At 45.9% G+C, this 22,682-nt stretch overlaps 6 protein-coding genes across 7 annotated transcripts; 4 read left to right on the top strand and 2 right to left on the bottom strand.

The window, feature by feature from the left end:
* Positions 1 to 154: 154 nt before the first annotated feature.
* On the top strand, positions 155 to 7,506 carry clu (clustered mitochondria protein homolog). Its single transcript, XM_020942656.2, has 7 exons — positions 155 to 727; positions 2,163 to 3,264; positions 3,356 to 5,645; positions 5,706 to 5,831; positions 5,893 to 6,108; positions 6,168 to 6,379; positions 6,447 to 7,506. Exons 1-7 carry the CDS (start codon positions 538 to 540, stop codon positions 6,652 to 6,654), a joined length of 4,344 nt encoding a protein of 1,447 aa, XP_020798315.2. The 5' UTR covers positions 155 to 537; the 3' UTR covers positions 6,655 to 7,506.
* Positions 7,425 to 9,442, bottom strand: caly (ubiquitin carboxyl-terminal hydrolase calypso). The gene is made up of 3 exons (XM_020942658.2): positions 9,304 to 9,442; positions 8,963 to 9,171; positions 7,425 to 8,903 (listed from the first exon to the last, which is right to left on the bottom strand). Exons 2-3 carry the CDS (start codon positions 9,123 to 9,125, stop codon positions 7,675 to 7,677), a joined length of 1,392 nt encoding a protein of 463 aa, XP_020798317.2. The 5' UTR covers positions 9,126 to 9,171; positions 9,304 to 9,442; the 3' UTR covers positions 7,425 to 7,674.
* On the top strand, positions 9,387 to 10,059 carry LOC110176338 (uncharacterized). 2 transcript variants are annotated; one of them, XM_020942661.2, is made up of 2 exons: positions 9,387 to 9,696; positions 9,807 to 10,059. In XM_020942661.2, exons 1-2 carry the CDS (start codon positions 9,589 to 9,591, stop codon positions 9,915 to 9,917), a joined length of 219 nt encoding a protein of 72 aa, XP_020798320.1. In that variant the 5' UTR covers positions 9,387 to 9,588; the 3' UTR covers positions 9,918 to 10,059. The 2 variants fall into 2 exon arrangements, with proteins under 2 accessions (XP_020798320.1, XP_020798319.1); XM_020942660.2 differs by having other exon boundaries at positions 9,403 to 9,726.
* Positions 9,807 to 12,860, top strand: Lipt1 (Lipoyltransferase 1). Its single transcript, XM_020942659.2, has 3 exons — positions 9,807 to 11,787; positions 11,955 to 12,416; positions 12,474 to 12,860. Exons 1-3 carry the CDS (start codon positions 11,212 to 11,214, stop codon positions 12,642 to 12,644), a joined length of 1,209 nt encoding a protein of 402 aa, XP_020798318.1. The 5' UTR covers positions 9,807 to 11,211; the 3' UTR covers positions 12,645 to 12,860.
* On the top strand, positions 10,733 to 10,961 carry LOC110176340 (uncharacterized). Its single transcript, XM_086826869.1, has one exon. The coding sequence runs from the start codon at positions 10,733 to 10,735 to the stop codon at positions 10,919 to 10,921; it is 189 nt and encodes a 62-aa protein (XP_086682995.1). The 3' UTR covers positions 10,922 to 10,961.
* Positions 12,861 to 12,889: 29 nt separating the features above from the next.
* On the bottom strand, positions 12,890 to 16,443 carry Shark (SH2 ankyrin repeat kinase). Its single transcript, XM_020942657.2, has 5 exons — positions 16,251 to 16,443; positions 15,649 to 16,145; positions 15,066 to 15,590; positions 13,764 to 15,006; positions 12,890 to 13,699 (listed from the first exon to the last, which is right to left on the bottom strand). Exons 1-5 carry the CDS (start codon positions 16,318 to 16,320, stop codon positions 13,206 to 13,208), a joined length of 2,829 nt encoding a protein of 942 aa, XP_020798316.1. The 5' UTR covers positions 16,321 to 16,443; the 3' UTR covers positions 12,890 to 13,205.
* Positions 16,444 to 22,682: the final 6,239 nt, after the last annotated feature.

Raw genomic sequence — 22,682 nt, forward strand, 5'->3', positions numbered from 1 at the left:
TTAATCTATTAAAGTTAAGACTATTTCTGAATATTTTATTGCAGTTCAGGCTTCTTGAAAGCCTGCAAATTTAAACCGCCCGTGTTCACACACCATGAAGGGAAAAATTCGTCGGAAAATACCTACTCGCAGCTGGCGGCAGGCTTCACCAAGCGGCGTTTTTCAACTTTCTGCCGTGGGTCACTCTCAACCGTCAACACAACATAACGCGTTATTTTATATCGGATCGGATCGGCCGAATATATATCCGAAAAGTAGTTATTGTGCTAAAAAGAAGCTACCAAAGAGTAATTTGTCAGCGACCGTCAGACAGAATTTAATCTTGTTCGTAGTTGACCAAAAAACACTTCAAATCGAATCCAAATCCCCAACTCGGCAAGCGGTTAGAGTTGTGTAACACGGACGGGCCCGAGGAAGCAGAAGAAACTAGAACTAGAGCTCTGTGTTCGCTGGTTAGCTAAGCTTGTTCTCTGTTCGTGGTTGGTTGTGTTTGTGGTAGAGGAGCAGCAGGTGACCGAGAGGAACGACGGTATCGACATGGCGCTAGAGACGGAAGCAAAGAACCCGAGTGCAGCGACAACAGCAACAACGGCGGCGACGGCTACTAAGGCCAAGGAGAACAACAATACGGTCGGCGGCAAAAAGAATCAGAATCCCAATCAGCAGAACCAGAACTTGGTCAATGGCAATGGCACGGCTGCCGACGGTGCTGCGGCGAAGAAGAAAGGTGCGTTCAACTTTCCGGTCACGCCCCCTTCCTCAGAGCACCCCACCCATAACCCACCACCCCCCCACCCGCTATCAGCTACCATGGAGACTGCCTAAAATATTGTATTTGCCGCAAAACGCCAATCACATAACAATTTCCCCATTACGTAATGGATTTTTTCTCCCTATAATGCTTTAAAAGCGGCGCCCGCCATCTATTGCCGCCCCGTCCCCTCTCGTTTCGCCCATTCCCTCGCCCCCTGATACCGCGTGCGTTACAATTGCAAATGCAAGTGTATGTGTATTGGAGTTAAGTGCGTGCAGTGCAGCAAGTGTGTGCGAGAGCGGCTCTCTGGCATGGCAACGCACATGTTGTTCACCCGGCGGCGATGTGTTCATTAACCCCCAGGGAGCTGAGGATTTCTTGTTGCGTTTAACCTACAATTAACACGTGCTTGGCCCGAACTGCAAGCAGCAAGCGCAAACACTTACACGAATTGCTCGACAATTATGTAAATCATGTTTTCTATCCGCTGCGAGCGCATCACCGAAAAGAGAGCATTTCTTCCTATCTCTCCATCGCTCTCTCGGGCCGTCATGTACATTGTACTTATCACTTTTGCTTTCTCCCGCTCTCATTCTCTCTATGCCGTGATCTTTCCCTCGCTCTTTGCTGTAATTTGGAGGGTTGCTGTTGAAATTAGCGAGTGTGTGTGAATTCCATTTCCCAGTAGGAGAAATCGACAGGAGATTGGATTATTATAAGTTCTAGGACCGTACTCCGGAGTCCACATACACAGCAGCTTATCAGCTCGCATTTTGTTTGTTTTTCTGCTGTTTTGTTTCATGTGCTGCTGCCGGCAAAGATACACACGAATAAACAAATACACACACACAAGCAGCCACAGTGACCCGCAGAAGTAAACGAGCATGCGGTATGGAATTGTTATGTAAATCCCGCTGACGAAGTTTTAAATACCAGGAATATCTATATTTCGATTTGTTCAGAGTTCTGTAAGGTTGTATTATGTAAGCGTACAAATAATTAGTACAATTTCATCGTCTATAAAAATATTAACATGTTATAGTGTGGATTTGCAGAAATTTATGATTTAAAGAAAGACCTTAAACTTTTAATTTAAATTGTCCTGAATTTGTCTTAATTTTTGAATAAATAAATCTATTAAAATCGGTCTCTAAAAAGTATGCTTTAACATTTTACGTATTATTTATCTCAAACCAAAGACAGTTAAGATTTTTGAATACTCTTTTTACCTCGTCTTCAGTGAACCCGTCTAAAATAGAAAATACTTAGATATAGAAACGGAATTCTTCTGTAAAACGTTTAAATAATAGAACCCGGTTCAGAGTTCACCCTTTGTAATAAAGCCTCCGATGTCTATCTCGACTTTGACTTACAAATATATGTACATATCTTCGTTTCGTCTAAACAGGCAAGAAGAACAGAAACAAAAGTCCACCAGAACCCGCTACGGAGAGCGCTGAAACCGCTCTGAGCAACGGGCATGCCGAGAAGGCAGCTGTTGAAGGAGACGCCGATTCCAATGCTAATGTGGCAGCTGACGGCGGAGAGAAGCCAGAGGGAGCCGTAGCACCGGGCGGCGGGCAGGCGGAGACGGAGGACATCGACCTAGATGCTCTGCATGATGTGAGCATCACGGTGAACATCAGCAGTCCTGGAGCGGACAACCTACTTGTGCAGCTGTCGAGCATGGAGTTGGTACAGGAGATCCACCAGCTGCTTATGGATCGCGAGGAGACGTGCCACCGCACCTGTTTCTCGCTGCAGCTGGACAACGTGACGCTGGATCACTTTGCAGAGCTGAAGACCATCGAGCACCTGGAGCAGGGTTCTACCATTAAGGTAGTGGAGGAGCCGTACACAATGCGGGAGGCCCGTATCCATGTGCGCCACGTGCGGGATCTTCTCAAGAACCTCGATCCTGCAGATGCGTACAATGGTATCGATTGCAACTCGCTGACCTATCTAAACACGATCACTCAGGGCGATCTGTTGGACAAGAAGAAGACGCGACCGGATTCAGTAGATTGCACACCTCCGGAGTATGTGACGCCGGGCGTGTACGAGCCACCGCTGCTGCCACTGCATCCGAATGTGAAGAACGCCAAGGGGCCGCAGGCTCTCAAGGTATTGACAACATCCGCTTGGAACCCTCCTCCCGGTCCCCGCAAGCTGCACGGTGACCTCATGTATCTGTACGTCGTCACCATGGAGGACAAGCGCTTCCACATTTCCGCCTGCTCCAAGGGATTCTACATTAACCAGTCGACGGACGACACCTTCAATCCAAAGCCCGAAAACCCCAGCCACCTCAGCCACTCGCTGATCGATCTGCTCTCCCACATATCGCCCTCGTTCCGCCGTGCCTTCCAGACCATTCAGAAGCGTCGCACCATGCGCCACGCCTTCGAGCGGGTGGCCACGCCCTATCAGGTGTACCAGTGGGCCTCGCCCGTCCTAGAGCACACCGTGGATGCCATTCGTGCCGAGGATGCCTTTAGCTCCAAGTTGGGGTAAGTCTCTTTTACAGATCTTATTTTAAGGCCTACGCTTGGACTTACTTAGTTATTCTTAATGGCCAAATGGCTCTCTCTCGAATTGCAGCTATGAGGAGCACATCCCTGGACAGACACGAGACTGGAATGAGGAGCTGCAGACGACACGAGAACTGCCACGCAAGACACTGCCAGAGCGTTTGCTGCGCGAGCGCGCCATCTTCAAGGTGCACGGCGACTTCGTGACCGCTGCTACGAGAGGCGCTATGGCTGTCATTGATGGCAACGTGTTGGCCATCAATCCCGGCGAGGACTCCAAGATGCAAATGTTTATCTGGAATAACATATTCTTCTCGCTGGGCTTCGACGTCAGGGACCACTACAAAGAGCTGGGCGGCGACGCAGCAGCCTTTGTGGCTCCGCGATATGATCTGCATGGAGTGCGTGTCTACAATGCCGTGGACATCGAGGGTCTGTACACGCTGGGAACGGTGGTAATTGATTATCGTGGCTACCGCGTTACAGCCCAGTCCATAATACCTGGCATTCTTGAGCGAGAGCAGGAGCAGAGCGTGGTGTACGGCTCCATTGACTTTGGAAAGACGGTGCTGAGCCACCCCAAGTACTTGGATCTGCTGCGGCAGGCGGGCAAGCATTTGAAGATCCTGCCACATGCGGTACTCAACGAGCGAGACGAGCCCGTGGAGCTGTGCTCTTCAGTGGAGTGCAAAGGCATCATCGGCAACGATGGTCGGCACTACATTCTTGATCTGTTGCGCACCTTCCCGCCAGACGTAAACTTCCTGAAGCTGCAGGACGTGCAGCTGAGCAAGGAGCTGGTCGATATGGGCTTCCCCATCGAGCACCGTCACAAGCTGTGCTGTCTACGACAGGAGCTGCTGGAAGCCTTTATCGAGGACCGGTATGTAAGTTTCATCCGGATAGCAGCCGTGCACCTGCAGCAGCTTAATGCGACGAAACAGTCGGAGAAGTCCGACGAGGAGAAACCAGTACCAGCCTTGGAAGGTGCGGTTAAGGATGCCAAGGAGAATGGAGCAGAGAAGCCGAAGGAAGCTACTGAGGACAATAAGGAGGAAAAGAAGGAGCAATCCACTGCTGGCACCACAAAGTCCGCCGAGGCCATGGTAAATGCTATCCGGGAGGCGCAGTCCAATGTGGCCACCTCCAACGAGGTGCAAGCCGCCGAAGTGGTCAAAAGGGCGTGTGCAGCAGTTGGATCCCTAAAGGAGAAGGAATTCGATTTCCGCTTCAATCCCGACGTCTTCTCGCCCGGAATTCGGCATGTGGACGGCGAGGAGGGCACCTGCAGCTCGCTGGCCAAGCAAAAGGTTCTCGTCCAAGACGCCGCCGAGTTTCTGGTTGTCAAGCAGATACCCGCCTTCATCAAGGAGCACCTGGCCCACGCCTCACCGCCAATTGACGGTCAAAGTCTGACTGAATCCCTACACAGTCATGGCATAAACGTACGCTACTTGGGTAAGGTAATCAAGCTGCTTGCCCAGATGCCGCGCATGGACTACCTGTACAGGATCGCAATTCTCGAGCTCATTGTGCGGGCCACCAAGCACATCTACTACACCTACATGCAGAATACGGAGCCACTGCATCTGTCTGCCGCCATCAGCCACTTCCTTAATTGCCTGCTAACTAACGGACCAGTGAATCCTGCCGTGAGCAGCGAGGAGGCGCACAAGAAACGCGGTAACGGCGGCAAGCACAACAAGCACAAGTCCTCCAAGAGCGGCAAGGGCCAACAGCAGCAGCAGCAGCAATCGACCGGTGGCAACCAGAATGGCAACTCGTCTGGAACTGGATCCACCGCTTCGGTCGCCTCCGATTGGACGTTGGTGACGCCCCGTTCGCTGTGGCAGCAGATTCGGCGAGAGGCCAAGGCCTACTGGGACTGGGATCTCGACTGCGACTCCATGGAGAGCGCAACGACCAAGTTCGGTATCCTGCGGATCAGCCTGCTGCGAGCCTTTTGCCTCAAAGTGGGCATCCAGGTGCTGCTACGCGAATACAACTTCGAGTCCAAGCACAAGCCCACCTTCGGGTCCGATGACATTGTCAACGTGTTCCCAGTGGTGAAGCACATCAGTCCACGGGCCACGGACGCCTACAACTTCTACACGACGGGCCAGGCCAAGATCCAGCAGGGCATGTTCAAGGAGGGCTACGAGCTCATCAGCGAGGCTCTTAATCTGCTGAACAACGTTTTTGGAGCGATGCACCAGGAGAACGGATCCTGCCTACGGATGCTGGCCCGGCTCAGCTATCTGCTAGGAGACGCCCAAGATGCGCTGGCCATCCAGCAGCGCGCGGTGATCATGAGCGAGCGCGTGAACGGCATTGACCATCCGTCGACCATTTTGGAATATGTACGTAGGACTCGAGGTCCACAAGGATTTAGATATTTTCAACCACTATCTTTCTTTCAGACACACTTATCCCTCTATTCATTTGCCAACGGACATGTGGGAATGTCACTGAAGCTCCTGTACCGAGCCCGATATCTGATGGTGCTCATCTGCGGCGAGGATCACCCGGAGGTGGCACTGATCGATGTGAGTTTAACTATGCCCTTGATCTACCATCCCCTACTGATACGTTATCTATTTATTGCAGAGCAACATTAGCTTAATTTTGCACGCCCTGGGAGAGTACGAGCTGTCGCTGCGATTCATCGAACACGCCCTCAAGCTGAACCTTAAGTACTTTGGCAACAAGGCCATGCACGTAGCGGTCAGCTATCACTTGATGGCTCGCACTCAGTCCTGCATGGGCGACTTCCGCTCAGCGCTGAACAACGAGAAGGAGACCTACTCCATCTACAAGTCTCAGGTGAAGTATATATTGATGTCCATTGAAGCTTTAGTTAATTTCTCTGTTTCTGTTGATAGTTGGGCGAGAAGCACGAAAAGACTAGGGACTCGGCCGAGTGCCTGCGCCTGCTGACCCAGCAGGCTGTGCTGCTGCAGCGCAAGATGAATGACATCTATTCCAACGGCAAGCTGACCACCGACCTGCCGCCCATCCACATCACTCCGCCCTCTATGGGCTCCGTTCTGGACATGCTGAACACTATCAACGGCATACTGTTTGTGCAGATTAGGTGAGGCAGGAATTTAGTTTAAGATATATCCGGACTTAATTAAACGTTTATCTTTCACGGAATACAGCCAAAAGGACATAGTCAAGGTACGCAGCGAGATTGAGAAGCATTTCAAGGCCAATAATGCCGAGAACGAGGTAAACGATGCCATCAAGTCCATTGTGGCTGCTGCCAACAACAATGGCGAGATTGAAGGTGAGGTCCCGAAGGAGGATGCGACTGCACCGGCCACGCAGATAACGAACGGAGAGGAGGCGCCGGCGGCTTCAAGTTGAACAACACTCCAATGGCAAAGTTAAAGATAGTTGAAGTCATCCCAACAAAAGTCACAAAAATTTGCCGCCTGTTCCGTTGCATTGTCTGTAGCATCGTTAATCGTACATTTTCGGACTGAGCTAAATTAGAAAAAAGCAGGCGGGCTTTCAACAACAACAGCAATGACCTGGAAACTGCAAAATCTACAACTAATTAACATCGCAATAAAAAACATAAGTGTTTATGTTTTCCTCGAAGGCTGCTCCTTGTACTGCTCATACCCACACACACATCGCATGGCATCGTATCTAAAAATACCCATAGAAGGCACCTATCTACATATATCCACTCTAGGATATAACTTAGACTTAGTCAAACTATCTATCAGCAACACTACCCAGCATCATCTTAATCCAACCACAAATAACTACCAGCTGCGACAGAGAGCTGTCAATGTTTCAAGACGAGGAATATAGTCTATAGCTCATACACATACGATATACAACATACATATATGTTTTGTTAACCATTTGCAAACCCGTCAAATGCCTTTTATAGTTTGTAATAAGCATTGTTTCTGTTGAATCAACTTTACAACGAGTGCAACTACATATTTTACACAGTAACGTTAAGGTGCGCCCCAATCGGAAAAGGATGGAAGAAATATTGAATGATGATTACGTTTTTGTTATACAACTATCATATAGATATATATGCATATATATATCGGAAAATATATACTATATACATTGTAACGCATACACTTTTGGGTCCTTGGGCCGCAAGGACATTTAATCATGAACAAAATGGTTTTTTATTATTCAAATGGTCGACAATCGGTCGAGCAAATAAAAGTTAAGAAGCTGCCAAAAGTGGACTTTCTGTTTGGAAAAGTGGCAATTTAATACGCTAAACTTGTTCGATAACCTATAGATAAATGGGTGATTGGTGGGGGTTATTACATACAGTAAAAGAATACTGGAATGAACGTAAAGTCTAAAAATGCAAATTTCTATTCTTAAAAAAGCTCCTAAATGCGTCTACTTTCGTTTTCTGCACTTGTTGCGTCCCTTTCGCCTCCTGCCCGGCGTTTTGTTTGGGGATTTGCCATTTTTCGATGCCGCTGCCGCCTGCTGCTGCTGGGCCGTTTTTGGCACTGTTCCACCCGCTCCGCCAGCGTTTGAGCCAGCGGCGGATACATTGCTCTGCTTATTTATCCGGTTAGCTGCTCCCTGGCCGCTGACCTTTTTCGATGGTAGCAAATGCTGGCTAACCAGCTCACCAAGGACGCCTTGGTGTGCCAGCATCGAGAGGAAGGTGCAGATGAACTTATCGTAGTTATGCGTGCGCCGACTGGCGTCCACCTTGAACATGTGACGGCGATCGTTCTCGTCGGCCAAATGCTGCTCGTTAATGGCTATCTCGGTGTCCAAGTTCTTCAGCAGCGACTGCAGATCCCGGGCAGTAAAGGCGCTAGGCTCCAGGAGCGTGGTGGGTGTATCCGGGCGTTGTGAGTCTCCGTTGCCCGACTCTATCTGCTCATCCGCCTTCAGCAGTTTCTGAAGGGTTCCAGAGACGATAGCTTGATTGGTCCGCAGCATCTTGAGCTTATGCGTTATGGCTATTCGTCGGTCGGGCACTACAGCCATTAGGTTAAAGCGTATGTCCTGCTCCCCAGTGGCGATTCCCAGGCGCTCCGCCATCACACGTCGAAACTTGGCCGTCCAATCCTCGTTATCCTCCCATCCGCCGTGGTTCATAGGATAGGGCTTTAGGCCATCCAGTTCAAACAATTGACCGTTGATGGGCACGAAGCTAACGAAGTGAAAAGCCTCTCCAGTAAAGCGGCAGCTGGAGACACCGGCTCCAGTGCGCTCCAGGCGTCGACGGGCCTGCGGCATGGCATGCGAATTGTGGGCACATGCCAGCTCCGGAGTGTTGCCAATGGCCAGGCCCTTGTTCTCTGGACTCATGCCCTTCGTGTGTGCCTTCAGGCGACTGAGGGTGTCGCCAAGCTGTAGGTTGTTTTCGTTGCAGTTCAGGAGAACGGAAAGCAGGGCGTGAGTAGCGCAGCTATTGGGCACCACCTGCTGAGCGAAGAAAATGCTGGAAATGGCTTCTTCGTCCTTTACAAAGATCTCTGCGGTGGTTTCCACAATCTTGCGCCTGGCCCGTCGCTCTTCGATCCAGCGAAAAAGGAATATAAAGCCATAAGGGCTTTCGATGGGCTTCTGCAGATCATACACCTCCTCCACCTGTACATCGTGACCTGATAAAGAGAAAGGCTGATTAGTCGGTTGGAAAGGTGATTTAAATATACTGTATTACAGCCGAAATCCTCTAGCAGAAGGGTAAAGAGACCCGGATCGGACTCCAGCTCCAGCCAGCCGTCCGCCAGTTGTGCCATCGGCATGGTGGTTGCTCCGGATGTTGCCGCGAGGAGCGAGTTGTTGGGGAGAGTGCTAGCGCTATTGCTGGTTGCTGATGCCATTTGAAATTAAACTTTGAGCAAGTCTAGAGCTGTAAGAACACAATTCCTAAGAAAAGAGCCGATGTAAATAGAGATAAAAGGCAATATGGATATTTTAGTAGACAGCTTCTGCTACTTCTTTACAACAAAGAATACGTAGCTGTTCGATTCAATTTCTGACAAACAATTAAACGCTTACCTTCTTCTGCACGTTTTGAAAGCTCCAGCACTTAAGTAAGTTCCTTATTTTCCATAATTCATTTTTAATATTAATAAAAACAGTCTGCACCAATTTTTTTTTCTGCTAAAGTGTGCCCGTTGGGAAACAGGCGATTACGTCCTAACGCTTCGTATGGAAATTTTACCCTCGAAAGCCGAGTGTGTCAACGTTTCCAGGCGAATTGTCAGGAGTTTACAGTCAGCTGTTTATTCACGTAACTTTTACTTTTTTTCTTGAATCATAACTAAATTGGGTTTTATTGAAATGGTTCGCCCCACTATCGTCCTTAATATGGCCAAGCGAGTGCCACTCATCAACTTCCGCAAGGGCGGCGGTGGAGCGGCGCCTGGCGCCCAGTCCGCAAACCAGCAGGCAAGTTCCGAGCCAGCAGGAGGCAAAAAGGTTAACTCTTTCAGTTCATTTACTACAACAAAGTATCTCGATCTTGGTACAATTAACTAATTCATTCCTGATGTATTCAGTTGGCTGGCGGTCCCGCCATCGAGGATTACGAATTGCCTGCCCGCTTCGCTCGCAAGCCCATCGACCCGGAGGAGGCGGAGTACATCAACAACGGTGGACCACCGAAATAAACTATTAGTGTCGTGTCCCGCTCGGAAAAAAAATCGTGTTGAAACTCATGTCACCGCTGACTTAGCAATCGCCGCCACATCCATATATCACGCATGTTTAACGTAAATTATACAAACCAGAATTAAACTACAACAAAACCGAGCCAGAATTTTAAATTCAAGAACCGTCGGAGTCTCGTTGCGAATGGAATCAGCTGGTTTTTGTACGAGTGCCTAGCAGTCTGGAAACGCCACACGTTCTTGGGACCGTCTCTAGCCTTTTTAGAAGGTTTTCGAGAGTTTTCATGCAGAAAACGGTAGAACCGCCCTGCTTCAAAATGTTCCGCGGGGGTTTTCAACGCTCGCAAAAAACTTGGTTCGCAGAAATAGGCATAAAACGAAATATTCTCCTCGAACTGTATGGCAACGTTTCACAGAGACCGCTGGCCGCTGTTTCCGCAATTTAAAAGGCCAGATTTAACTGGAAAAAAGCAAAACTGGCAACACTGATAGCAAAAGCTTTTCCTAAATTCAGCCCTGATAATACAAAGGCGAAATATAAAAACTCAAATTTTCTACTTGCTCCAAGTGAAACGGACGTGCTTTTCCCACACGCGAACGAACGTCTCCGCTCATTTGTTTGTGCTCCAGCCCCGCCACCGCCGCCCGCCAGCGATCGACCCCCCGCCCGTACGCGTGCTTCGTCGCGAACAAAGAGTGGAAAATTTCCGAGTCAGCTGAAAGCGAAATCCCTTGGGCGTTTATCGGGCCGGGAACACAGAGTTTCTAGCGGCCCACCTTCCCCCCAACCGGATCGGCTTCGTCCCCCCACTTGGATGGGTGTGATTCGTCGTAGTATGCAAGAGAACTGCGTCAACAAGGACTGTCTGGGTCTCCGCAAACGTGTCTGTGGTCTGCACCAAACCTGGAAGTGGCTGCACCAGACGCCTGCCCTGCACGAATACCTCATCTCGAACAGCTCCGTGGCTGCAAACACACCGCGCAGCAGCGAGCCCACAGTCTAAAGTCCACACAAAGACCGACCAAAGCCATCTAAAACCAAAACGAATACAGCATAACGTAGAAGATAAGTAGACCCCACACAATACATAACCTAAAGACGAGCGCACAGACAGCAAGAACATCATCAGCTGGCCATAAACCCGTCCCGTCAAGAGCTTTTACCGAACGACACACCGTTGACCTTGTTTCGCGTGCAAGTGCATTGCGCCGCTCTCGTCGTCGTCGCAGCTCACCAGCACCTGGCAACAGACACAACGCACACACCTTTACTTCCTTGTGAGAGTAATCCAAGATGAGCGTGCTCTTGCGACGCAATTCCAGCCAGCTGCGGCTGCTGCTCTCATCCGGTGGCCAGGTCACGCGCCTCGCCTCCACTGAGGGCAGTGGAGAGCCACCAGCACCGGCTGTTGTCAATCAGGAGACAAAGAAGGCCCAGAAGAAGCGTCAGCCGCTAGCCGTGGTGCCTGATTCCGAGATCAAGAAATCTGTGTTCATCTCACAGTCCAGCGATGTCTTCACCAACTTGGCTCTGGAGGATTGGCTGTACAAGAACTTTGACTTTAGCCACCATCATGTCCTACTGCTGTGGGCCAACGATCCGTGCGTAGTAATCGGCCGACACCAAAACCCCTTCACGGAGGCCAATGTCTCCCGTTTGGTGGAGCGTGGCATTACGCTGGCCCGACGTAACAGTGGCGGCGGAGCAGTGTACCACGATCTGGGAAATCTCAATTGCACCTTCTTCTCGCCGAGGGAGCGATACGATCGCAAGTACAACCTGAACATCGTGACCAGGGCCTTGTTTCGTGAGTGGGCCATCAAGGCGGAGATCAATGAGCGCGACGACATTGTTGTGATGAACAAGAAGGTGAGCAGGAGGGACAGAAGGAAAGTGCGATTGACTGGCTGTTATCAGTAAGGGATCAGGCGACCTCTTGCTGGCGTCAGTCCACTTAAATAGCAGCTGGGCGTTGCGCATCTGGTCTTTGTTTGATCGGCGACTTAACCGAGTTTCGCCCTTGGTCTTATTTACAGATTTCCGGAACCGCCGCCAAGTTGGGGCAACCGAACTCGTACCACCACTGCACCATCCTGGCCAGCGCCAACAAGCTCCATTTGGGTGAGTCTCTGGTGCGGGAGAAAGCCAACTATATCAGTCGCGCCACTGCTTCGGTGCCGTCGCCCATTCGCAATCTGGTAGATGTCAACCGCACGGTGAATGTGTCGCAGCTGCGCTCCGCCGTAGGCTACGAATATCTGAGGACGGCAGCTACCACACTGGAGGATGGCGGCAGTGCTCAGACGATGAAGCAGCGCGGTTTTCAGCTCATCAATCCCACCGAGAAATGGTTCCCCGGCATCGATGAGCTACGCGCCAACTATAGCTCCTGGGACTGGGTCATCGGCAAGACGCCCAGCTTCACGGTGGAGAAGGACCTCGAGGTGAAGGGACATGACGAGGACATGAAACTGAAACTGAGCGTAGAAGTGGAGGGCGTAAGTTTATATGCATTAGTTTACCTGAATCATTTAATCAAATGTCTTGACTTCTAGGGACTGATGAAGGAGATCGGGTTGCAGTTGCCTCAGAGCGAGCAACTCGTTCCGGTCGTGACTCCTCTCCAGGGCAAGCCCTACAACGAGGAGAACCTGAACGGAATCCTGGGCGCCTTGAAGCTCGTCAACGCTTCGAATGTGAAGCAGGCCATAAATGGCACAGCTTGATTTTTACTGTTGTGTTAGCTCGAAGAAAAGCTAAAAAAAAAGAAAGAAGAAAATCAATATCCTTTATGTAGTTTCGCTAACATAGACGTAGTCCTTCCTTCCAAGAAATCATATTACTAATATAGTATTTAAGCGTATTACACAAAAAACAATATATACTTTTGTTATCCCGTTTTGTATAAAAAGAACTGCAATAAAATGTTTAGACATTTCAAACTTTTAGAAATATTATCGGGGCGGGGTCGTTTAAAAAAGAGTTCGATTTTTATTTCGATTAACCAATAATAAAAACAAAACGTATTTGTAAACATGAATACAAAGTTAAATCGATTTAAGGCACACTTGTTCGCTATCCTTTGACACAAATAGTTATATAAAACAGATTACAGACTATAAATATGAATGGAGGGACTCGCTGAATACTAGGACACGGGGGATAGATAACAAGTGTGATCTGCGAGTCCCTTTAATACGACACAAATCGGAATAGAATAGAAGCATCCTAAAAATGACAATTGCACTCGGGAAACGGACAAGGGACAAGAGGAGCGGCCTTTCAGCCTAAATGTGAACCGTTTGCACCAGTTCCGGCAGGTTCTGGTAGTCTGGATCGCGGGCAAAGAACTCCATGAGATAGGCAAAGGTGGGCCGGTCTTTCGGCCGTTCCTTCCAGCAGCTCTGCATCACTGCATATATGTACGCTGGGCAGAGGCTGGGCTGCGGCAATCGCTCGCCACTGTCCACAAGCTTGATGGCATCCACATTGGATATATCGCCATAGGGCGGAGCTCCCAGCGCAAACATTTCCCAAATGGTCACGCCAAACGACCACACATCGCTGGCATGCGAAAAGATGCCCAGGTTGAAGCTCTCCGGGGCATACCAGCGGATGGGCCAGCGGCCGCCTTGGGTGAATTGGTACTCGGTGCTGCCGGGCCTCAGCGATCGCGACATTCCAAAGTCACTGATCTTGGCCTGCTGCCGGGCGGTAAGCAGTATGTTCCTGGCGGCAAGATCTCGGTGCACAAAATGCTGAGATTCCAGATAGTGCATGCCTGGGGGCAAAGGGTTTTAATCATTAATACATCTCTAGTTACACTAATTTTACTGTACACCTACCACAAGCGACCTGGGATGCCCAGACCTTTAGTTCCGAATTGGCGGTAATCTCGCCACCGTGATCCAGGATATACTGCAGCATGGAACCCAGCGGAGCCAGCTCTTGAACCATCATCAGCATCTCTCCCTTGGAGATGCCGATTAGACGCACAATGCATTTGTGCTCCAGCCGCATCATCACGGAGGCTTCGCGCAGGAACTCCTGTTTGTTGCTGTGCTCATCGCTGAGCATCTTTATGGCCACCTCCACACGTGTTGTTTCCTCACCAGAAGCGCCCTTCCTCACTAGCCAACCGCTGTGCACGGAACCAAACTCCCCGTGACCAATTTCGCTCTCCAACACCAAATTCTCTGGTTCTATAAAGAACCTCAGCTTGGCCGCCTCCAAGGCACTGGAGGTGGGCGTTGTTGGGGTTCCACTACACTTTCGCTGCAGATAGCTGGCCATCTCACTCTCCGTGGAGCCTGTTGAAATAAGCGAGTTGAGACGCGCTGCAGCTGGGGGCTTGATCATTTGCTGATCCCACACCGAGAGCACGTCGACTGTGGGCTGATATCCATTGAAGCCACTCTGGACAGCACGCTCACGCTCAATGGCGACGTCACTCTTGGTGAAATACTCAACTTCGGCTTCAGTCTTTTGGGCAATGGGCGGCGGCAGGTCCATATCGATGGGTGTATTGTTCCTGGGAACGTTGTATAACTCCCCGCTGGCCGGGGCCACCACGATGCCGCCATCAACATTGAAAGTGGAGAACTCCGTCGAAAATGATAAGCTTTTCAGCATGGGAGCGGCTGCCTGCAGTTCCTGCTCCGTCCTGGCCAGCGATCCACTCACACTGCTCTCGGACTCGCTACGCTTGCCCTTGGACTTGCTCTTGCGTAGGCTGTTCATGTCGAAGAGCGCCTTCTTGGGACTGGTCAGGCGCAGGGTGTTGAACATGGAGCTGCTGTTCTCCTTCTGCTTCTTTTTCGCTATGGTCAAGGCGGGGACATGAGGATGGCCATGATGGGGGGAATGAGAGTGCGGAGACACAGGAGTGGGTGGCGTAGCTGGCGGAGTGGTTCTCGGCTTCACAGAGGATCGTGGTATTGTTGCAAACGAGGGCAACTCCGGCTTCGGCTGCGGTGGAACAGGGAACTTAAGGCTAACTGGCAGTCCGTAGGAGAACCGCATGAAGTGCGATATCAAATGCTCTAGACTGGGCCAATAGGGACCGTCATCTATATACAGAAACTTGGACTGTCAAAGAAATAATGTACATTAGTTTTCATCTATGTTTCTCCACCTCTATTACTCACCCCTCCGGACTGCAACTTGACGCCGTTCTGGTAGAGATCTGCCTGCGAGATACGAAAGTTCTTGACCATTTGGTCGCTGCTGAGCAGGGTTAGAACCAAGCCAGAAGCCGCCGGCGATTCTGAGTAGCGAACCAGAAAGCATCCAGAGGTGTCCAATTCGGGTTGGCTCACTAGCAGCTCCTTGACATGTTTCTTGAGTATGGCAACGGCCTCGTCTCGGGTCAGTGTGCCGTGATACCACTGCTCTCTGGCGGTACTTGCCTGCGGAAGCTTATAGTTCATTAGGAACTCCTCTACAGACGTTTGGCCCGCCTCCTTGGCCAGATCGAAGGGAAATTCTCCCGAGCTAGTTCTCGGTAACGGCGGAGCTTCGGCTAGTAGGAGTTCCTGCACAGCCTCCAGGTTACCGTGCTTGGCTGCTTCGTGCAATGGCACATAGCCGTTCTCTATATTCCTCCCCTGAACATTGGCCTGTGCGGCGATAAGGGTTCTTATAAAGCTGGCTGGTTTCGAGCGGGCTGCGTACTAAGGCGGGGGATAAGATTATAACAAACATTCACATTTACAGAAGAGGATGACTCACGTGCAGGGGCTGACAGCCGAAGGAGTCCGAGCTGTTGACCTGGACTTTTGCATTGAGCAGGTGCTTCAGGATGTCCTCGTCCGAGTAGAGCGCCGCCAGATGCAGCGCCGTCTGGCCATCCTGGTTCTTGGCATCAAAGTTTCGGTAGCCGCACTTGAGCAGCTCGAAGACCACCTTGCTCTCGTTCTTGGCGGTGGCGCGGTGCAGCAGATTGGTCACTCCATGGCTGCGGGTGTTGTGAGGTGGCGGATCGCGGATCAAAGGTACCGTCAACTTGGTGGGCAGCCCATTGGCCGCCTGCTGGTAGTAGTCGACCAGCGTGTCCAGGCCGTGCAGTATCTTTGTCTGCACCTTGTCGTCGATGGAGAAGAAGGCGTCCTCGCCGCCATGTCGCCTCACCTGGTAGTGGCACACCTCCTCCTGACACAGTAGGCTCAACACAAAGTCTCCAGCTGCCGTGCTGCTCTCTCGGACCAGGAACGTTCCGTCCTCATAACCTGTTGATTATTGCCACAATCAATTACAATTCATTAGGCTTCGTTCCCTCCACCACGCCCACATATCCCTCCGCCAAGGAAACGGCGCCTTGTCCCAACACTTGCCTTGCTTGAGTAGATCGTCGGCTGCCTCGCGCGACAGGCTGCCGTGGTACCACTTCATGGGATCGCTCATATTTGGTCCATTTGCTCTAAATTCTCGACTTTTGTTAATTTCGAGATCACTTTGGGTTTACTTTGCATGCAGTGTGACCGTGCGCTGATGTGGCACCGATCATCGCCAGATGGGCAGTCCCAGGGCTGCATAGCGCAGCGCTTGGGCTTTATAACTGTCGATCTGCGGCGGGTTTTTGAAATTGTTTTTATAGTAGAACTCTTGACAGGATAACAATTTGACTAGAAGGCTGCAATACAGTCAAGGAGTCATTTCCGACCCTATAAATAGAACTATGAATAGTAATTAACTATGAGCAGTTAATAACTATGATCAGTAAGAATTAATGACCAGTAATTATCTTTGATCAGTAAGTATCTATGACCAGTAAGTATGTATGATCAGTTACTAACTTTGAACACTAATAAACAATGACTTGCAACTTTTGTAACACAACACATTTCTGAGACATGGCCGGCAGCAGTCACTTCGTTCCGCGGATGTTAGAACTAGTTGGGAATCATAATTACAGATGTGCGAGACTTGTTTTGGAACAAATTTAAGAGCAAGCTATTTGAATGAAACTATGAAGTTGATCTTCTATATACTTTTACAAGTTTATAAATCGGAGCATGCCATATCGGTGGACTATATATATAAATATATATACAGCTGACATAGGAACAATAGGACGATTTATAGAACTATGATCAGTAATTAAATTTGACCTGCAATTAACTATGATCAGTAAGTCTCTATGAACATTAAGTAACTATGAGCAGTAAGTATCTATAACCAGTAGTTATCTATGACAAGTAAGTGTGTATGATCAGTTACTAACTTTGAACACTAATAAACAATGACTTGCAACTTTTGTAACACAACACATTTCTGAGACATGGCCGGCAGCAGTCACTTCGTTCCGGGGATGTTAGAACAAGTTGGGAATCATAATTACAGATGTGCGAGACTTGTTTTGGAACAAATTAAAGAGCGCTATTTGAATGAAACTATGAAGTTGATCTTTAATATACTTTACAAGTTTATAAATCGGAGCATGCCAAATCGGTGGACTATATATATACATATATATAGCTGACATAGGAACAATCGGACGATTTATAGAACTATGATCAAAAAATAACTATGACCTGTAATTAACTATGATCAGTAAACTTCTATGAACACTAAGTAACTATGAGCAGTAAGTAACTCTGCACAGTAAGTATCTATGACCAGTAATTATCTTTGACCAGTAAGTATCTATGACCAGTAAGTATGTATGATCAGTTACTAACTTTGAACACTAATAAACAATGACTTGCAACTTTTGTAACACAACACATTTCTGGTACTTGGCCGGCAGCAGTCACTTCGTTCCGGGGATGTTAGAACTAGTTGGGAATCATAATTACAGATGTGCGAGATTTGTTTTGGAACAAATTTAAGAGCAAGCTATTTGAATGAAACTATGCAGTTGATCTTCTATATACTTTTAGAAGTTTATAAATCGGAGTATGCCAAATCGGTGGACTATATATATAAATATATATACAGCTGACATAGGAACAATCGGACGATTTATAGAACTATGATCAGTAATTAAATTTGACCTGCAATTAACTATGATCAGTAAGTCTCTATGAACATTAAGTAACTATGAGCAGTAAGTATCTATAACCAGTAGTTATCTATGACAAGTAAGTGTGTATGATCAGTTACTAACTTTGAACACTAATAAACAATGACTTGCAACTTTTGTAACACAACACATTTCTGAGACATGGCCGGCAGCAGTCACTTCGTTCCGGGGATGTTAGAACAAGTTGGGAATCATAATTACAGATGTGCGAGACTTGTTTTGGAACAAATTTAAGAGCAAGCTATTTGAATGAAACTATGAAGTTGATCTTTAATATACTTTACAAGTTTATAAATCGGAGCATGCCAAATCGGTGGACTATATATATACATATATATAGCTGACATAGGAACAATCGGACGATTTATAGAACTATGATCAAAAAATAACTATGACCTGTAATTAACTATGATCAGTAAACTTCTATGAACACTAAGTAACTATGATCAGTAAGTAGCTCTGCACAGTAAGTATCTATGACCAGTAATTATCTTTGACCAGTAAGTAACTCTGATCAGTAAGTATCTATGACCAGTAAATATCTTTGACCAGTAAGTAACTCTGATCAGTAAGTATCTATGACCAGTAATTATCTTTGACCAGTAAGTAACTCTGAACAGTAAGTATCTATGACCAGTAATTATCTTTGATCAGTAAATATCTATGAGCAGTAAGTATGTATGATCAGTTACTAACTTTGAACACTAATAAACAATGACTTGCAACTTTTGTAACACAACACATTTCTGGTACTTGGCCGGCAGCAGTCACTTCGTTCCGGGGATGTTAGAACAAGTTGGGAATCATAATTACAGATGTGCGAGACTTGTTTTGGACCAAATTTAAGAGCAAGCTATTTGAATGAAACTATGAAGTTGATCTTCTATATACTTTTACAAGTCTATAAATCGGAGCATGGCAAATCGGTGGACTATATATATACATATATATAGCTGACATAGGAACAATCGGACGATTTATAGAACTATGATCAAAAAATAACTATGACCTGTAATTAACTATGATCAGTAAACTTCTATGAACACTAAGTAACTATGAGCAGTAAGTAGCTCTGCACAGTAAATATCTATGACCAGTAATTATCTTTGACCAGTAAGTAACTCTGATCAGTAAGTATCTATGACCAGTAAATATCTTTGACCAGTAAGTAACTCTGATCAGTAAGTATCTATGACCAGTAATTATCTTTGACCAGTAAGTAACTCTGAACAGTAAGTATCTATGACCAGTAATTATCTTTGATCAGTAAATATCTATGAGCAGTAAGTATGTATGATCAGTTACTAACTTTGAACACTAATAAACAATGACTTGCAACTTTTGTAACACAACACATTTCTGGTACTTGGCCGGCAGCAGTCACTTCGTTCCGGGGATGTTAGAACAAGTTGGGAATCATAATTACAGATGTGCGAGACTTGTTTTGGAACAAATTTAAGAGCAAGCTATTTGAATGAAACTATGAAGTTGATCTTTAATATACTTTACAAGTTTATAAATCGGAGCATGCCAAATCGGTGGACTATATATATACATATATATAGCTGACATAGGAACAATCGGACGATTTATAGAACTATGATCAAAAAATAACTATGACCTGTAATTAACTATGATCAGTAAACTTCTATGAACACTAAGTAACTATGAGCAGTAAGTAGCTCTGCACAGTAAGTATCTATGACCAGTAATTATCTTTGACCAGTAAGTAACTCTGATCAGTAAGTATCTATGACCAGTAAATATCTTTGACCAGTAAGTAACTCTGAACAGTAAGTATCTATGACCAGTAATTATCTTTGATCAGTAAATATCTATGAGCAGTAAGTATGTATGATCAGTTACTAACTTTGAACACTAATAAACAATGACTTGCAACTTTTGTAACACAACACATTTCTGGTACTTGGCCGGCAGCAGTCACTTCGTTCCGGGGATGTTAGAACAAGTTGGGAATCATAATTACAGATGTGCGAGACTTGTTTTGGAACAAATTTAAGAGCAAGCTATTTGAATGAAACTATGAAGTTGATCTTTAATATACTTTACAAGTTTATAAATCGGAGCATGCCAAATCGGTGGACTATATATATACATATATATAGCTGACATAGGAACAATCGGACGATTTATAGAACTATGATCAAAAAATAACTATGACCTGTAATTAACTATGATCAGTAAACTTCTATGAACACTAAGTAACTATGAGCAGTAAGTAGCTCTGCACAGTAAGTATCTATGACCAGTAATTATCTTTGACCAGTAAGTAACTCTGATCAGTAAGTATCTATGACCAGTAAATATCTTTGACCAGTAAGTAACTCTGATCAGTAAGTATCTATGACCAGTAATTATCTTTGACCAGTAAGTAACTCTGAACAGTAAGTATCTATGACCAGTAATTATCTTTGATCAGTAAATATCTATGAGCAGTAAGTATGTATGATCAGTTACTAACTTTGAACACTAATAAACAAAGACTTGCAACTTTTGTAACACAACACATTTCTGGTACTTGGCCGGCAGCAGTCACTTCGTTCCGGGGATGTTAGAACAAGTTGGGAATCATAATTACAGATGTGCGAGACTTGTTTTGGACCAAATTTAAGAGCAAGCTATTTAAATGAAACTATGAAGTTGATCTTCTATATACTTTTACAAGTCTATAAATCGGAGCATGGCAAATCGGTGGACTATATATATACATATATATAGCTGACATAGGAACAATCGGACGATTTATAGAACTATGATCAAAAAATAACTATGACCTGTAATTAACTATGATCAGTAAACTTCTATGAACACTAAGTAACTATGAGCAGTAAGTAGCTCTGCACAGTAAGTATCTATGACCAGTAATTATCTTTGACCAGTAAGTAACTCTGATCAGTAAGTATCTATGACCAGTAAATATCTTTGACCAGTAAGTAACTCTGAACAGTAAGTATCTATGACCAGTAATTATCTTTGATCAGTAAATATCTATGAGCAGTAAGTATGTATGATCAGTTACTAACTTTGAACACTAATAAACAATGACTTGCAACTTTTGTAACACAACACATTTCTGGTACTTGGCCGGCAGCAGTCACTTCGTTCCGGGGATGTTAGAACAAGTTGGGAATCATAATTACAGATGTGCGAGACTTGTTTTGGAACAAATTTAAGAGCAAGCTATTTGAATGAAACTATGAAGTTGATCTTTAATATACTTTACAAGTTTATAAATCGGAGCATGCCAAATCGGTGGACTATATATATACATATATATAGCTGACATAGGAACAATCGGACGATTTATAGAACTATGATCAAAAAATAACTATGACCTGTAATTAACTATGATCAGTAAACTTCTATGAACACTAAGTAACTATGAGCAGTAAGTAGCTCTGCACAGTAAGTATCTATGACCAGTAATTATCTTTGACCAGTAAGTAACTCTGATCAGTAAAAATCTATGACCAGTAAATATCTTTGACCAGTAAGTAACTCTGATCAGTAAGTATCTATGACCAGTAATTATCTTAGACCAGTAAGTAACTCTGAACAGTAAGTATCTATGACCAGTAATTATCTTTGATCAGTAAATATCTATGAGCAGTAAGTATGTATGATCAGTTACTAACTTTGAACACTAATAAACAATGACTTGCAACTTTTGTAACACAACACATTTCTGGTACTTGGCCGGCAGCAGTCACTTCGTTCCGGGGATGTTAGAACAAGTTGGGAATCATAATTACAGATGTGCGAGACTTGTTTTGGACCAAATTTAAGAGCAAGCTATTTGAATGAAACTATGAAGTTGATCTTCTATATACTTTACAAGTTTATAAATCGGAGCATGCCAAATCGGTGGACTATATATATACATATATATAGCTGACATAGGAACAATCGGACGATTTATAGAACTATGATCAAAAAATAACTATGACCTGTAATTAACTATGATCAGTAAACTTCTATGAACACTAAGTAACTATGAGCAGTAAGTAGCTCTGCACAGTAAGTATCTATGACCAGTAATTATCTTTGACCAGTAAGTAACTCTGATCAGTAAAAATCTATGACCAGTAAATATCTTTGACCAGTAAGTAACTCTGATCAGTAAGTATCTATGACCAGTAATTATCTTTGACCAGTAAGTAACTCTGAACAGTAAGTATCTATGACCAGTAATTATCTTTGATCAGTAAATATCTATGAGCAGTAAGTATGTATGATCAGTTACTAACTTTGAACACTAATAAACAATGACTTGCAACTTTTGTAACACAACACATTTCTGGTACTTGGCCGGCAGCAGTCACTTCGTTCCGGGGATGTTAGAACAAGTTGGGAATCATAATTACAGATGTGCGAGACTTGTTTTGGACCAAATTTAAGAGCAAGCTATTTGAATGAAACTATGAAGTTGATCTTCTATATACTTTTACAAGTTTATAAATCGGAGCATGCCAAATCGGTGGACTGTATATATATATATATATATAAAAATATAATATATGTATATAGTGCCCATAGGAACAATCGGAAAATTTAAAAAAAAAATTATAACTTCCAGTTTTGAACACTTTTTTATAAAATTGCATTTATAGCCATTTTATATTAATTTTATAAAAATCGGACTTCTATATCATATAGCTGCCATACAAACGATCGTTAAAAATTAAGGCAAATGCAAAAAGGTGAAAGAAATGGAAGCAGG

Source organism: Drosophila serrata, unplaced genomic scaffold (genome assembly GCF_035046125.1).
Source record: "Drosophila serrata isolate PLE 108 unplaced genomic scaffold, ASM3504612v1 contig_165, whole genome shotgun sequence".
Lineage (NCBI taxonomy): Eukaryota > Metazoa > Arthropoda > Insecta > Diptera > Drosophilidae > Drosophila > Drosophila serrata.